This window comes from Actinia tenebrosa, unplaced genomic scaffold (genome assembly GCF_029948245.1).
Source record: "Actinia tenebrosa isolate PJP-AT-01 unplaced genomic scaffold, QUT_ActTen_1.0 PGA_scaffold9__36_contigs__length_13948895, whole genome shotgun sequence".
Lineage (NCBI taxonomy): Eukaryota > Metazoa > Cnidaria > Anthozoa > Actiniaria > Actiniidae > Actinia > Actinia tenebrosa.
In genome coordinates, this window is record NW_028292586.1 from 7001931 (window position 1) to 7018174 (window position 16244).

The 16244-nt window shown below is 39.1% G+C and overlaps 1 protein-coding gene across 1 annotated transcript; it reads right to left on the minus strand.

Annotated features, from left to right (window-relative positions):
- Positions 1–624: 624 nt before the first annotated feature.
- Positions 625–14754, minus strand: LOC116308156 (phospholipase A-2-activating protein). The gene is made up of 29 exons (XM_031718542.1): positions 14427–14754; positions 13887–13946; positions 13114–13204; positions 12687–12793; positions 12330–12459; positions 11940–12011; positions 11610–11683; positions 11095–11185; positions 10443–10506; positions 10270–10316; positions 10099–10160; positions 9147–9205; positions 8248–8277; positions 8041–8112; positions 7879–7951; positions 7265–7411; positions 6917–7009; positions 6436–6516; positions 5704–5786; positions 5275–5355; positions 5163–5202; positions 4374–4481; positions 3366–3471; positions 2751–2853; positions 2321–2397; positions 1780–1849; positions 1611–1673; positions 1264–1356; positions 625–881 (listed from the first exon to the last, which is right to left on the minus strand). The coding sequence occupies exons 1-29, from the start codon at positions 14656–14658 to the stop codon at positions 837–839; spliced, it is 2454 nt and encodes an 817-aa protein (XP_031574402.1). The 5' UTR covers positions 14659–14754; the 3' UTR covers positions 625–836.
- Between the last annotated feature and the right edge of the window lie 1490 nt (positions 14755–16244).

Consider the following 16244-nt stretch of genomic DNA (forward strand, 5'->3'; position numbering starts at 1 on the left):
CTTTGGCTTCGGCACGTACAAAGGCCTCGGCATTAATAACAAAAAAAAAAAAAATTGGATAAGGTTGAGCATGATATATCGTAAATGATAATGACCAAAGCCGTGTTATCTGTGGAAGCCGTAGGGTGAAGCGGATATAACAACCAAGGTCTTGATAATTTCTTTTGCGAAAACCGAATTCGATGAATGTTTTACGATAAACTTTACAAACTAAGAATGAAGATTTGATTTTCAATCTCTGTTGTGACCTTGGTCTAGCTTGACATGATATTTACATGCAGAAGAACCTAATTCCATTACATTTATTATTTGAGGTTCACATCAAGGATTTCTTGAATATTTCGCAGCCAATCAGAGGTGAGATAATAGCGTGTCAAAATGTAGGATCTTCATATACGATATATGTTCAACCTCAAAAAAAAAAAAAAATTTTTATTTAAGTGTCTAGTCGTTCTAGCGTTTTCGCACTAATTGGGGACACTTTTCGCTCACACGCACTACCACTTCATTCAATGTTCTATTCACGCAACGCTCTACTCACATGTTGATTTTTACGGAGGGAGGAAACCAATTAATCACGCACGATCTGAGGAATAACTAGAGGAACTTCAGTACCAATATTAATATGGCTATCGGTTTTATAAAACTTAATGGTATCGATTAAATATAAGTATTATAGCCATGATAGGTATATTTCTTTATGAATGTGGAGGATGACAATGAAGATTATGATTATGATGGTGATGACGATTATGATTATGACGTTGATGATGATGCCGTTGATGATTATGATGACAACGACAATGATGATGATGTTAATCTGTTTAGACTTTTCTTTACCCTGTTAAAACCGATAGAACGTTTTTAGCACAATCACCAACCTGAAGTCAAGAGATAAATAATAAATAATACATAAAAAATAAATAAATAATAAATGATCGACTTCAGCCGGTTCTAAATGAAGGGAGCTGGTCTGATCATTAGTCTCTTCCATTCTTCTCTCTGCTTTTCTCTCGTAACATGAAATGTTTCTTGTTCAATAGACCTCTTTACTCTGGACATAATGTTTTCCCATTTCTGACTAGTGTCATTCCCTAGAGTATCATTTCTTTGCTTAACGGTTGCACATGAGAAGACACGTGAATATGGATACAACTCAAACAAAGAATCTCTCAAAAGAATGACACGTGGTCGGAAATAAAAACTAAAGCATTACTATCAAACTAGAGAGGTCTATTTAAATAGAATTTTTTCAAAACTTACTTTTGGAGGATCCTGTACGGTAATGAGCTTCTGTAGGATTTCTTCCAGTTCAAGAGAACGTGCATAGGAAATGATATCGGTATTACCAAACATCTGAAAAATAATCGTCAAACAAAGAAGATTTGTTTAGGATTCCTCGAAAGCGACCCCTTACACGTGACGTCAAAGCAGCTCAATTTGGAGGACAAAGCAAAAGATTTTCAATCTCCAGAGAATTGGAAACCTATTGTTTTGTCCTCCAAATTGAGCTGCAGTCCGACGTGCTACAAGGGGTATATTCCAGAATATACCATATTTTTCTGACTGTTCTATCAGCAAGGAAAATAAATTCTTTTTCATTCTCATACCATGTTGCCAATAGCAACCAATGATCGAAATCTGGCCTCGTTGTCTGTCTCACTTCGAAGGATCTAAATAGAAAACAAGAATTTCAAGATTTGTTAATACAATAGTTATCAAAAGTTCCGAGTAAAAAGACATGAAAATGAGAGGTGTAATGGCAACTGGGATACTCACACTTGCCAACGCCATAAAACATTGTGTTTGAGCTCCGAAGTCTGGAAATTTACGGAAGAGAACCGAGAAACTAGAAGAGAAATGGTTAATGAGAATACGCGAAATGGGCATATCAATGGGATAAAGGATAGAGGTGTGGAAGAAACGAAGAAAGGATGGAAGGAAGAAACGAAGGAAGGAAGGAAGAAAGAAAGAAAGGAAGGAAGGAATGAAGGGTATTGGGAGGAAAGGAAGGGGGTGACAAGGCTAAAGAAAGCATGAAAGAAAGGAATAAATGAAGATCGGAAGAAAGAAAGGATGGATGGATGGACGGGGGAAAGGAAAGAGAGAGGAAAAAGAAAGGAAGGGTGGACAGGGGGAGGGGGAGGGAAAGAGGGGGGGAGGAGGGAGGGAAAGAGGGAGGGAGGATGGATGGATGGAAAGGAAGCTGAAGCAAAATAAGGAAAGTGGGAAGGAGGGAAGGAGGGAAGGAGGGAAACAAGAAGAAAGGGAGAGAGGGAGATAATGTAGGAAGGAAGGAAATACGACTTGTTACACTTACTTGAGTAAAACTGTACACAGAGAAATTTTTATATTCTTGTTAGGACTGGTTGCCCATGGCAACATCAGTTCTACGATCTGTGGAACAATGTACGAACCGCATTACAAAAGATTGCTAAGTTTACATGAAAACGTTATAGTGTTAATATGCAAACCATTTTTACAAAAGCTCGTCTCAAGTTGCCTTTTGTCAACAGACAATCGATCTCTGTTTGGCACAGAAAAAGGAATCGAAAGCCGGCTTTTATGAAGGCTGATATTACAAACTCAAGCATCAATATGAAGTAGATATCGGTTTTAAAATCTTGGGCGGGGCGGGGCGGGGGTGAGAGGTTGGGTCCCTAGATCCTCTAGATTTGCCCAAGAAAAATAAGGTTAAATAAATCATTTCTGGCTTAGTACTACACTGCATGTAATGTCTGTGATGTTACCTTTTCTCTGTACTTTAGTAAAGACATGGAACCTTCACACGAAGGAAATAAATTTGCTAGGGTCCTGAACACGAGTAAGACGTTCGCTGCTGGAGATTCTTGTCTGGAAAAAGAAAATGATAAACAGGTAAAATAGGAAGCAACTGACAGTATAAATGTGGATGGGTAGGTGGGTAGGTGGATGGGTGGATGGATGGATGGTGGATGGCTGAATGGATCTCGTACCTAGAGCTCTGGCAGCATCGGACCGATTTTTTGCGCAGTTTTAGAACATGACGGACACTTCCTCAAGAAAAATAAATCAGCACAAAAGATCGTGTCCCCCGCTGCTGAAATGTGAGCGTATTTTTGGAAAATCCCATCGGACGGACGGACGGACGGACGGACGGACGGATGGACGTATGGATAAGGGAAGGATGAATGGATGGATGGATGGATCGATGGACGGAGGGACGGACGGACGGACGGATGTATGGATTAGGGATGGATGAATGGATGGATGGATGGATGGATGGATGGATGGATGGATGTTTACGTTAATGGAGGCAAGCAAAGATGAATGGAAATATAAAGTCCTAGATAAATAGCCAGTAGTTTAATAGTCTTTTTAAGTACCTTATCAACTGTAGCAATCTTTCCACAACATTTTCAACTTCTCTATTTCCACAGAAATAAGTTGCTACAAAAGGATGACGAATTGCTAAGCGAAGAATATCTAAAACTAGAGAAAAGTATATCAAGATACTGTAGTTAACAATACAGTTATGTATGAATATAGTCTCCTACCCAGCCGCTATTTGTGTGGTCACGCAACGCTCACTCCCCAACTTTGGGGAGTGAGCGTTGCGTGACAACACTAAAATCGGCTGCGTAGGAGACTAGTATGAATACCAATCTCGTACCTAGAGCCTGCGTTTCTTCTGGCCTGCGGCGAAGAACGAGTGCTCTGGCATAATCCATTTTTTGAGACCAGGATTTCTTAGACTTCAGGTATAAGAGCGCATACGTTAAGTGACTTGCCAAAAATAAAACAAATATGTTCCCGATTTCTAATTCTTATTTCGGATCGGAAATAAACACAGAACTCTGTTTGAAAGCATGATTTTCAATGATTAAATTTTAACTTCCCGAAAACTGCGCATGCGTCAAAAAATGGATTATGCCAGAGCCCTCGTTCTTCTGGCCTGCGGCGAAGAAACGCAGGCTCTGGGTACGAGATTGCATGAATACAAAAACTTGGGTTTCAGCTTTCTAGAGCATTGCTGGGTTTCACTTGACGTCATTCCCTGTTTCGTGGCGGAATGGTCATCAGCTTAATCGAAAGTTTCTCAAAATAATTTTTTTCTGGTTGACAGCATATGACAATGACATTCAAAGACTTTTTAACAGCTGATTGAAGCCAAGCCGAAAGAGGTCTTTCACGACAGCCATGTTTGTGGTCAGAAGCAATATTATTGCATCACAAGAAAATTTATTTCCCAAAGAAAAAAAATTATTTTGTTTTGCCCTCAAACATGGCTGCTATGACGTCACATGAAAAACCTATATATTGAACAAGGCAAAAGCTCAAGACATCTCTATGAAGATGAACTGAAGCTTTCTATCCACCTAGTTACATCGTACCTGGAAAGAGTACACCCACTGGCCATTGTAACGCTTTAGACAACACTAGTAGATGCTTTTCACTGGGTGTATTGTTTTCCGTTACTTCTGTTACCAAGTTCAATAAATCTGTAATAAAATAATAGCGTAATATCAATTATTACAGCTATATCTTTGGTAAATTGTATTAGAATTCGAAGATAAATTGTTTAGGCACCCCAATATAATCTAATTTAACTCTCAACCAATGAAAAAGAAGGAAAGTGAAAACCATCCAATCAAGAGGCGCAGCAAGGTACTGCGTCTTTCCTACTGGAACTGTGACATTCCCACACCATGGGACAATCAAATGGCTTTTTATCCTGATCCAATCAGAACGCGAATAAACGCGCACCACCCAATAGAGCCAATCCACTTTTTTCCCATTTCAGACCACGTGTCAATTCCTGGAGTATTATTTCTTTGTTTATGGATTTGGGCCATAGAGCTTTTAACCAATTCGCACCATAGTGCGGAATGATTTATAAGAGATTACGTATTTCCAGGTTCATCTGCTCACAAAAACCGCTAAAATAAAACGTAAAATTTTCTCAATGATTTAACCTAAACCTTAAACAATTAGAGTTTTGGACAAAAAATCGTGTCACGAAGAAAATGTAAGAAAAACCTTGAAGTTCATAAAACTGCTTTTCGTTTTTCCATACGAGTGACGCTGCAATTAAAAGCACTGCCTTTTCTTGGGTTCTTTTTATTTCAAACATACTCTCTGCAGTTCTAGGCATTTGCTCTCTTTCTCTCTAGTTTGTTTACCTGTAAGCTGCTGTAAGTCTACAGTGTCCAGCTTCTGGTCCTGGAAGAATACAAAGTAAAATGTTGTATCATTTTCAGCTTTAGTTTAAGTCACTCGCTTGTTTTTTCTTACCGAATCAAGTGTACCATTCAGCTCTTCAACCTTACTAAGGATAGCTTTGTTGTTGGCTTTGTCGAACGTCACAAAATCATTCTACAGAAAAGAATAATACATAGGTATTATAAACCTGTATAATAGATCATTATCTACGCCAAAGAATCTTGTTAAAAAACAGTACCAACTGTCCCTCTCAATAGAGCGGGTTCGTCTGACGAGTTGTAAATATACAACCATTTGTACTGGCTTTGAGAGTTTGAAGGCGCACTGAGCGTTTTTATCCTACTTGGGATATCTGTGTTGGTACCCTCGACTTACGCTTCTCAACATAGGCAACCCATTCAGTGTAAAACTCACGAATTATCAATTCCTAAACTTTCTTTATATTAGACTATTAGACTTGTATAGAATTTATCTGAAGCACAAATGTAGGTCTCTGGTTACCTTGGGAAAATACTGGCTAGCTGGTGAAGCAGGGATAGGTTGCTGTGGCTGTGTGGATTGTGTAGGTCTATAGCTGCTTCCACCTGCAACAGGAATTACACATTATTATCATGGTCATCGTTAGTAGTACAGTACTAATACTGCTACTACTACTGCTGCTGCTGCTGCTGCTGCTGCTGTTACTACTACTACTACTGCTGCTGCTGTTATTGCTCCTGCTACTGATACTGCTGCTACTACTACTGCTGCTGCTGCTACTACTACTACCACTACTGCTGCTGCTGTTACTGCTGCTCTTGATCCTGCTACTGATACTGCTGCTACTACTGCTGCTGCTACTACTGCTGCTGCTACTACTGCTGCTGCTACTACTGCTGCTGCTACTGCTGCTGCTACTACTGCTGCTGCTACTACTGCTGCTGCTACTACTGCTGCTGCTACTGCTGCTCTTGCTACTGCTACTGCTGCTGCTACTGTTACTGCTACTGTTACTGCTGCTGCTACTGCTACTACTACTGCTAATGCTGCTGCTGCTACTGCTGTTGCTACTACTACTGCTGCTGCTGCTGCTGTTGCTACTACTACTACTGCTGCTAATGCTGCTGCTGCTGCTAATACTGTTGCTACTGCTCCCGATGCCGCTACTACTAGTGCTGCTACTATTACCGCTACCGCTGATACCAATACTAGTGCTGCTGCTATTGTTTTCGCCGTCCTGCCGTGCAAGCATACCTGTGAAAGGGTCAGCAGCACCACCAGATCCCAGTCCTGACTGTGTTACATCTGTATATGAGGGGCGATAACTACCACCACCTAACGCCAATGAAAAACAAGAAAAGCCAAGGCAATGAGATTATTTCACATATCTGAATGATATCAGAATGCATAACTGTAACAATACAAACACTTCGAAATTCCATGGACCTTAATTGGAACAAATGAATATTCAAGATTATTCCATGCGACATCGAGGCTAACCCTGAGTAACAGGCGCAAAGGGAAGGGCAAGGGAAGGGATGAGGGGCCTGTGGGAACGGGGACGGGACGGGGACGGGGGGGCGATGCTTGCGCCATCCAGGCAGACTACAGAGAATTCAAAAATTGAGTATTCCAAGATGACTGAATATTCGTATTGGAAGATAAATGAAGAGAGAGAAAGGATAAAAACATTTTAGTTTGGATAAAGCTACGAGTGCTTGGTTGATGTTAGTACCTGTGAACGGGTCAACTGCTCCTCCAGCCTGGGACAACGGGTTACCAGGCACTATTAATGTACTCGTACTCCCGGGGACGTAACGATTACTGCCTAAAAAACATAAAAACAAAACAATATATGATTTAAAAAAGGAAGGAAATTAAATGGAATGGGAAGAAAAGAACTGAAGAGCAGAGCAGAGCAGAGCAGAGCAGAGCAGAGCAGAGCAGAGCAGAGCAGAGCAGAGCAGAGCAGAGCAGAGCAGAGCAGAGCAGAGCAGAGCAGAGCAGAGCAGAGCAGAGCAGAGCAGAGCAGAGAACACAAGAGAAGAGGAGAGAAGAGAAAATAAATACAAGCCCCACAAACCTGTGAAAGGATCACTGGATGAAGGAGCTGCTTTGCCTATCGTAACATCTTTAGTATTCTTGAGGATGAAGTCGACGACTTGATCTAAGAACAACTGGCTCAAGTCGTTCTCAGCCAGAAAATTATGCGCAGCAACCCACGGATCGTCTGGAAATGGACCAAATGAAGCACAGACAATTAGCGTGTGCATAAAACTATTACTCGTAGAAGAGCAAGTAATGAGAAGGGGAAAAAATCGGAGAAACAAAATCGTCGTGGCAAGGGAAAAAACTACACATCAACAAACTCAAATCACATCACAGGTAGAGTCAAAGTACGAGCGCAGAGTCAGTGAAGATCGTAAGGTTACTGAATGTATACTGAGATGATGGTTAAAATCTCAAAGGCTTTGGAAATGTGCTTACAGGAAAACTACGAATTTTACTTTGTCGACAAATATGTCATAAAAGTTATATAAAAGCATCATCTCATTATACATTCAGTAACCTTACGATCTTCACTAACTCTGTTATTGGGCTACCTGTCTACCTTGGTCTCAGGCGTGAACTACAATGCAGAAAGACAGCACCTTAGCAGCGCATGCCACCCATGGGGAGATTCGTACACTCACTTACCTCCATAATTGAATGGGAGTTTCAGAGGAGGCTTTCCTTCGGTTATTTCAACATTGAAGATGATATCATATTCCTACATATAAAGAAATATTGAGGGATGAGAATTAAGTGACAGACAGACAGACAACCAGGAAGGTACGAGACACTATAAAGGATCCTTACCTTTCCTTTGTACATGGATTTATTGGAACTAGAGCTTGACTCTGTACCAGGAGCACCCACCACCTCTCCAACCTAAAAAAAACCGGCAAAACAGTGATATTATAAGACTTTTGCTAAGCCAGTCCCTTCGTTTCCGTATCGTATTAGTTTACACGCGCTAGGTAAATGTTTTCTAAAAAGACTGACATTACCAACATTGACACTTACTTTATCCCATTTACCTTCCATGTCATTCCACTGCAAAAAGAAAAGAAGATAACAGATAAATATTCAGTAATGATAAAAGGGTAAATTTTACACCGTGAAAAGATGAAAAACTGAAAAAACTTACTGACGTTTCGGACTCTAGTTTCCCTCTTTTACTCCCTACCGACGAAGGACTAGCGTCCGAAACGTCAGTAAGTTTTTTATCATTAGAAACACCGACGCAGCTCACACTAGTTTTTAGCTAGTTATCTCTTCTAGATAAATATTCATCACGGATAAATAGGACGAATAATTGCTCGATCATCTTTACATACATACATACATACTGTACATGGTTTATTCAAGACACAAAGAAGAAGTTACATGGATATTTAAAAAATAAAAGTAAGCGCAAGCAAAAAATTACACGTGAACAACACAAGCGAGTAATAAGCATCTTGAATAGGAAGTAACGAGGTTGTCCTATGTAAAAACTCCCCGAAAAAAGCAAAAAAAATCATAAACAGCATCTATGCAAAAATTTAGAATGAATGGAAATATGGATATCTAAATGTCTTCTCGCGGTACTAGCTAACATTATACACCCAAGTGAGCCCTCAGCTTCTGTTTACAAGGGCGGATCCAGGGGGAGGGTCGGGGGGGTCGCGACCCCCCTGTCATTCCTGAGGTCAAATGGGCTTCCTGTGGTAAAATGCGACTGGGATTCCTTTGCCCACAAAATTAACACCTGAGACCCCCCTTCAAAAAACCCTGGATCCGCCCTTGGTTTAAAAGCTCTAAATCCTTCAGCTTTAACGATTTCTTTCGGTAAATTATTCAACATTTGCAAAAATTGCAAAATTTATAGCAATTATCTCTAGGTGCTTTGACGTAAAGTTTATAGGAATAAAGCTTCTTACCTGGTGACATTCAACCGTCTGTCCTCGACGCACCATTATAGTCTGACCGCTCTTTTTACCTTGATCACAATCAAACAAGAATATTGTATTAGTTAAAGGGACATAGGAGCCCACGTGTGATCCCAAATACCAGGTGATTGACTCCAGATTCATCATGATCATCAATATTCTCCATCCACTGATGCAGCAGGTTGGGTGCCCAGTATCATAGAAATGTAGCGGAATGGTTGGAAAACCTATTGTTCTAGGTTTTTGTTCGACTTTATCCATTGTTATACAGTCAATTCAAAAAACGTTGTCGTCGACCGGCTCAAGCCTACGCGATTGGACCGAAAGGAATATGGGTAAAAATCACTGAAGCGGTTAAATATTCGTTCTGAATTAATTGTTCCCGCTAGTAATAAGATAATAATGGCGAGAAACAATCCATCAAATGCATGTCTTTGGGTTTAGGGAAAGAAAAACAAAGTAGTTATGATTCAGTTCACAATTTCGAATATATGAAGGCATTAAAAAAGCGTCTCCTTCAACACTTCCCGCTCGACTACGAAGGTTTGTGCTGTAAACCAGGCATAACTAGTCAGGCTTCAATGATTGCTACCCAGAGTTCCTTTCGGTTCAGTCGCGTAGGCTTGAGTTGGTCGACGACAACGTTTTTTGAATTGACTGTATGACGTTGAGCGTGCATAGATACAGAAAAGTTGCTTCATTTGCTCATAGAAGTACAGTTTTCCCCCGTTCTAAAATAGTTATTATTTGTTAATTAATCCTATATGATTAATATTAATTGTTTATTGAAAAGGAAATCCATAAGAGACATAACTTTACCCCTGGTTCCCGAGGATGATCCGATATATCAGGTAGATATTGACGTTTTATATAAATTGTAAATGTCAAGCCACCCTAAGACCATAGCCAACCTAAAAAAAATAAATTATTTTATGTTTTTTACCAGGTCTAAGGAGAGCTTCTGGCCCAGGCAACTGCTCAAGCTTGATATCACCAATCTGTCCACTATAATGGAAAAAAAAAGTTGCCAATGATTAGAACGTGTTCAAGATATTATAGTACAATCTGTTATTGCAAGCTGACAACTGTATTTTGTCTTTCTCACTCATCCTACCTGGCTTGCGCTGGTATTGCTTGCTTAGCTACTTCTTCTTCAAACAACTAAATTTGAAAAATACCATCATTATAAACAAGAGAAAAATAAAATAAAACCATCATTGGAGTTTTGTATACATGTAGGTACTCCTAAGTACATCTATATAGAAAAATACAGTTATATATACTTACCTTGATTTCTTCTGGAGAAGCAAATCTTTCTGCTTGACTACTAAAAACACGGCCTACACCATCGCTGAAAGGATTCAAAATGAAAATCAGCCAAATAAAGACATGATGTAATGTTCATAATGTACAGTACATTAACCTACCTAGCAGTCCCCCCCCCCCCCCCCCCCAGCTGGGACAGCTTTGGGAATCAATTAGTAAGATCTGATTGGCAGACTACTAGTTTTGATCTATTTTCAGATGCAGACCATGATTCGGTGAAAAACACTAGGTAGCCTACAGTGTAATACTAAATGTGCAGTTGTAGGGGCAACAAAATTACCACTCTTATTACCACTCCCTATACAACAAATTTGCATTGTTGTGCAAAGTAGAAACTCTATACACTTCGCAACAATGCAAACTTGTTGCATAAGGAGTGTTAATATGACAAGTTGCATGTCGCTCATATATTACTGCACCTTATTAAAATGAACTGTATAAATATCACTAAAAGTCGAGATGCAGGATACGGCATAGCCAGCAATGATGCTTGCAATGGGAAAATTGCACCGTGTGTCCACCCACGTGACTGTTGCATGTGATGTTGCCTCATCGTGTGTCTGGACCTTAATCAACTTACACCAGAATCAACACAGTAGTGCTCAATATTTACCTAGATCCTGTGACAATATCTCCATTAGAAAGACATGCTACACACCATACTGACTGAGCTGGTAAAGTTATTGTCTGACTACATTCGCCACCTACAGTTATGATCATAACAAATATTGTCAAATCATTATTGGAAAATACAGGTGGTGTTCAATGCTAATGTACAGTATCACCTCCAACTGCTGTGGTCAAGGACTAAATCCTAATACATGTACTCACCATCATAATTATTATATATTGAGTAAGGGTTGCATGTCGATTATTTTCTCTGCTTTATCTCCGAGCTTTTTGTTTGTCCTCCCACTCGCCCAAAAAAAAACAATTCTAAATTCCAATTTGATTATGGAACAAGGGCCACAGGTTTGTTAGCCTGTGGATATTAAGTGTCACCCTTATATTAAATTGCTTCTTGCACATTCAAGAGGACTTTTTATGGCCTTGCTAATACATAAGACAGAGTCAAATAAAATGTTGCTCACTACATACACTGTAAGTCATACATTAAGTGTATCTTACCTTCCCATATCCGAAGTGTTCTGTCTTCTCCAACAGAAGCAAATCTACCACTGTTATCTTGCAATACAGTGAGACTGATGAAAGGGAAGAAAAGGGAAGAAAAGAGAAAAACAAGTTAGAGATAAGGTCGGGAGAGACTGATCATGACTGGTATTTATTGTACAGTATGTTCTACGTGTATAATGCAGAAGCAAATCTAAGTACAGTGAGACTGATGAAGGGAAATAAAACAAAGAAAAATAAGTTAGAAATAAGTTAGATAACAACAGTGAGCTACATAATTATATGTTCTGTAAACCTTAAAAGAGTGTTTGTTGATAGTGTACTTACTTATAAATAAAACTGGAATGTCCAGTATAGACCTGTAAACATTCTCCTGTTGTCAACCACCTTCGTATAGTACTGAAAAGTAAAAATTATTATAATTAATAATAAATATCATTTAGCAAATTTTAGGTAAAACACCTTCAATGATTGGATATCTTTTGAAAAAAACCTTTGGCTATGACAACACTAATTGATAATATTAATCTCAATTAGAAGTCCTCTCAAAATTATTATTAAGGTGGCTGACTACTGTACTTATGAATGTTCGATTTGAGCCCACGGACTGCTTACATCAGCCTATCCTGCCCCTATAACTTTTTCCAAAGGTTTTATTATCTAGAGTAGGTGAGCAGGGCTGTACAAGTCATATTTTAACTATAATTATTTTCTTACCAGTCATTAGAACAGGATAAAAATTCCAGCATCGATAAAACAGCAAGACCCCTGACACAGTCCGTGTGCCCTGGAAATGTCTTCTCACAAGATCCAGCCCTCCACATTTTGATGGTCTTATCTGCAGACCCTGCAACATTTTTATGACTAGAATTTAAGAACTGCTTGCTTTCGAGGGTAAGACATATTTTTTTGGCAGCACATGGCAGTACATGGTAATCAGTTTTTTGACATCCATTTAGAGCAAATTATATGAGATTCAAAGACCAGTTTTCACAGCTGATTGAAATTCAGATATTGATATCAAATAATCCACAAGAACTGACTTAGTTTAGCTAATATTGATAATGTTTTTACCTGTTAGCATTAATCCATTTTCTGGCATCAGATCCACTGCCCAGACGGCAGCTTCATGTCCTTGTAACGTCATAACACACTTATTACTGATCCAAACTTTAGCAGTGCTATTTAATTAAATGAAACAAACACACGAAAAAATGATATTAAAAAATGCAAATATTTATGCATTACTAAAGAATATGGTGCCTCAAGCTTTACTTATGAATCCCTAATGTTTCCAAGGCAACCATACATGATTGATCATGATTGGCTGAATTTGTTTTGGCCCAGACCATGGGTACAAAATCAGCCAATCAGATGAGAAGTGACCATGCCACATATACAAGTGAGAGACTTGTTGTCTGTATGCATTATAATTTATATTAACAAAGAGTTAGGCACATCCATTTCACACAAGAAGCATAAAGAGATGAATATTGCGTACTTATCCCATGATCCAGATAAAAGAGTTCCAAACTTGCCAGCGACCAGGCTGCATACTGCACCAGTATGACCAGTAAGAGTGTGCAATGGTTCTACAACAACACATATTTAAGTACTACATAACTGATATCCCATTACCCGGCAATACGGACAAATGTATACACTCAATTGAAGAATAATTGTCAGGTTCAGAAACATAGACATAGAAGCTGAGACTGAAATGGCCCATGGGAAGTACGTTAATTAGATGCATGCTGTGAAGGGCGACCCGTGGCATCATCCACTGTTTTTAATACGCGTTTGGCATTCTAAACCGACTGCATGGATGGTGCAAATTAATAAATTATAATATAATTATGTCATTTCCCATGTGCCATTTCGGTCTCAGCTTCTATGTTCTATATGTTTCTGAACCCGACAACGATTCTTCAATTGAGTGTATAATATTATTAACAATAATAATAGGGCCCAGTTGTTACGAAGGGTGGATGGCACTATCTGTCCAGATAAATCTTATCCACTGGTTAAAGTTGTTGGATAACAGCATCATTTTATCCACCGTATAAGGATTTTCAGTTGTGGTCAGAAATTTTCAAATGACTGGCCATTACTTTAAGTACTGATGCCTTGATGGATGGACAGTTTAGGAATAATAGTGGTGAATAAATGAATGAATAGGTGTGGCAAAGGTGGGCAGATTGGAGAGATGGGATGGAAGGAAGGGTCGGAGAGATGGAGGGGTAAATCTAAATGCCAATATTACAAACGCTATACCTGTAGATTCCAAATTCCAAATCAGTATTGCATTGTCATGACCACCAGTGGCAATTAGACCTGCAAAAAAATAATCATAAGCAATTTCGTTCTACGGTGGATAGAGTGCAAACCATATATACAAGAAAAAGCACAAAAACTGAATAGTACTAAACCCATGTATTTCTTTCGTTTTCAATATCTTATTGATGCTATATTGTACTAATTAGTTAGTTCTGTTTCATCGATATATAGTTTGCACTCTATCTACAGATATTATGAATCATTAATATGTATATACAAGTACCTAATCTTTCAGTAATTATCTTTTTCATTAATAATACAGCAAGGGGTGGTCGGAGAAATACCAATTTCTTCACTATATTTTACAAAATGGCGACTATGATATTTAATATCTAATTCTAATTCCTTTGTTACAAAAAGTATAAAAATATCTCTGAACTTCATTCTTCCTCGCTGTTAGTTCTCAATGACAGTTGTCGTCCACGTAACCCTCTATCTAATTGACCTTAATTAATTCAGTTAAAATCTTCTCCTTACCGTGGGGATAGGCCTCCGTTGCAGGCAGAGCACATACAGCAGAGATAAAGTTCTTATGTCCAGCAAGAACAAGTCCTTCACTGTAAGTATTTGATTCTTGATCACGAACCCAAAGACGAGTCGTCCTGTCACGAGAAGCAGTCAAAATTCCTCCATCAGGGAAATTTGCCGGACAAACGGCGCGAATATCAAGCTCGTGGCCACGTAAAACGGCACTTAACTTATAGTGCATTGTTTAAAGATGCCGTGATGAATGTTTGAAAGGAGATGGGCGAAAAAGGAATAAGAAATTATAGGTTTTTATGACATGAATTTCTTTTAAATATTTTCAAAAGTTTTTTCTTTTTGAATGGATAGGGTAACTCTGCTGACTGGACATATTGCAGATTCACAAGTAGTTCTCAGTCTTCTGACTCATTCTCGGTCACTGAAAACCACAGCAATCCCTAGTGACGGTCACATTCTCTCACAAGTCAAGCAAGAAAAATAAAAATAAAATTTTTTTCTTTAATTTCCTTTTTATTTATTTTCTTTCTTTGTTATTCCAGCTTTAAAAGCATATTATGCAAGCAAAAATTGCTCAGATGAATAGTTTCAGGTCACCCATCCAGATACTAACTTCGCTCGAAACGGCTTGACTCAGTGTCTTGGAAAGCCAAGTGTTTTTTCCACTGGGCCACGGTTCCAGGTGAATCAGCATAACAATAGCCGTAAAAACAATGCACCAAATAGACTAGACTTTTTAAACAGAGTTTTTCAACCGATTCCGTGCGTGGCAGAGATGCAAGGGATTAGCCGATATGGTCTGGGGGCCGGCTGGTCTCTCCCCTGATGCTTCGGCTAGAACATTTTCTTGCGTAATTCGTACACCCAAGGGCAGAAGGATTTAATCGCCGGCAGGCCCGAAGTCCATACGACGCCTCAGCTCTGCGGATGTCTCGGGGGTATGGCAAAGTGGAGTCGATTTTTTTTAGATTATATAAGTGAGTTCGAGCGCAATCGTTTCAAGATAAGACTTTTTATCTTTTTCAAAAGCATATTATCATCAATTTGCCAATATCTTTTTAGGAAGAGAGATTATCAAGTATATTTTCCTGATTCAGTCGAAATGCTGCCTGTGAACTATGACAGTTTAGTGTTTACTCCACTTGATTTCACTCTCAGTATTTTCTCTCTAATGTTGCTATAATTTCTGCGTATATAGTACTGCGACTACCTTATGTCTACCAAAGGGGCCACTATTTCCCAGTCCCCGCGCACAAATAAGTACCCAACCCCCTCGTTTCTGTTCAAAGCCATCATGAATCAGATGCCTCTTAGGCTGCCTCTTAGAGAAAAAGAGTGCTAGCTGTAATAATTCTAAATAAAAAAATAAAAAGACTGCAGGGAATTTAACCCATGCCCAACAGTAAGAGAATATGAACTAAGAGAAGGAATCCTACCTAAATAGCCTTGTAACTATCATGTGCACAGTTTGGTGCTATTTTTAGCTTGGAGATATTTTGAGCGAAGAACCTGATTGGTTGATTTCTTGAGGGTAGACGGCTTCCAGTCTTGCAGTAAACAAAGCCTGTGTTTTTTGTCGTGGACGTAGCGAAATATGGCGCTTTTCGTGTCCTAAAACGAGGCATCTGAAGGGAAGCATGATTATCGCGTGGGCATGGTAACGAGTTAAAAATAGCATCAATGATTCTAAAAATAGCATCAAAGTGCGCACATGATGGGGCACGGGGATTTTTTCTCTTAGTTCATTTTCTCTTGCCAACAGTCTGTCATGACGAGAAAAAAATACTACGAAGAGAGTCGCCGAGGAAAGAC

What these genes read in the sequence shown, in the direction of transcription:
- LOC116308156 (XM_031718542.1), bottom strand. Translation starts at nt 14,658, where the DNA reads ATGCACTATAAGTTAAGTGCCGTTTTACGTGGCCACGAGCTTGATATT. An exon ending in AGACGGTTGAATGTCACCAG is followed by an intron (nt 8,278 to 9,146) that starts GTAAGAAGCTTT and finishes TTCTTTTTGCAG; the next exon opens with TGGAATGACATGGAAGGTAA. An exon ending in GTTTTATGGCGTTGGCAAGT is followed by an intron (nt 1,674 to 1,779) that starts GTGAGTATCCCA and finishes TTTTCTATTTAG; the next exon opens with ATCCTTCGAAGTGAGACAGA.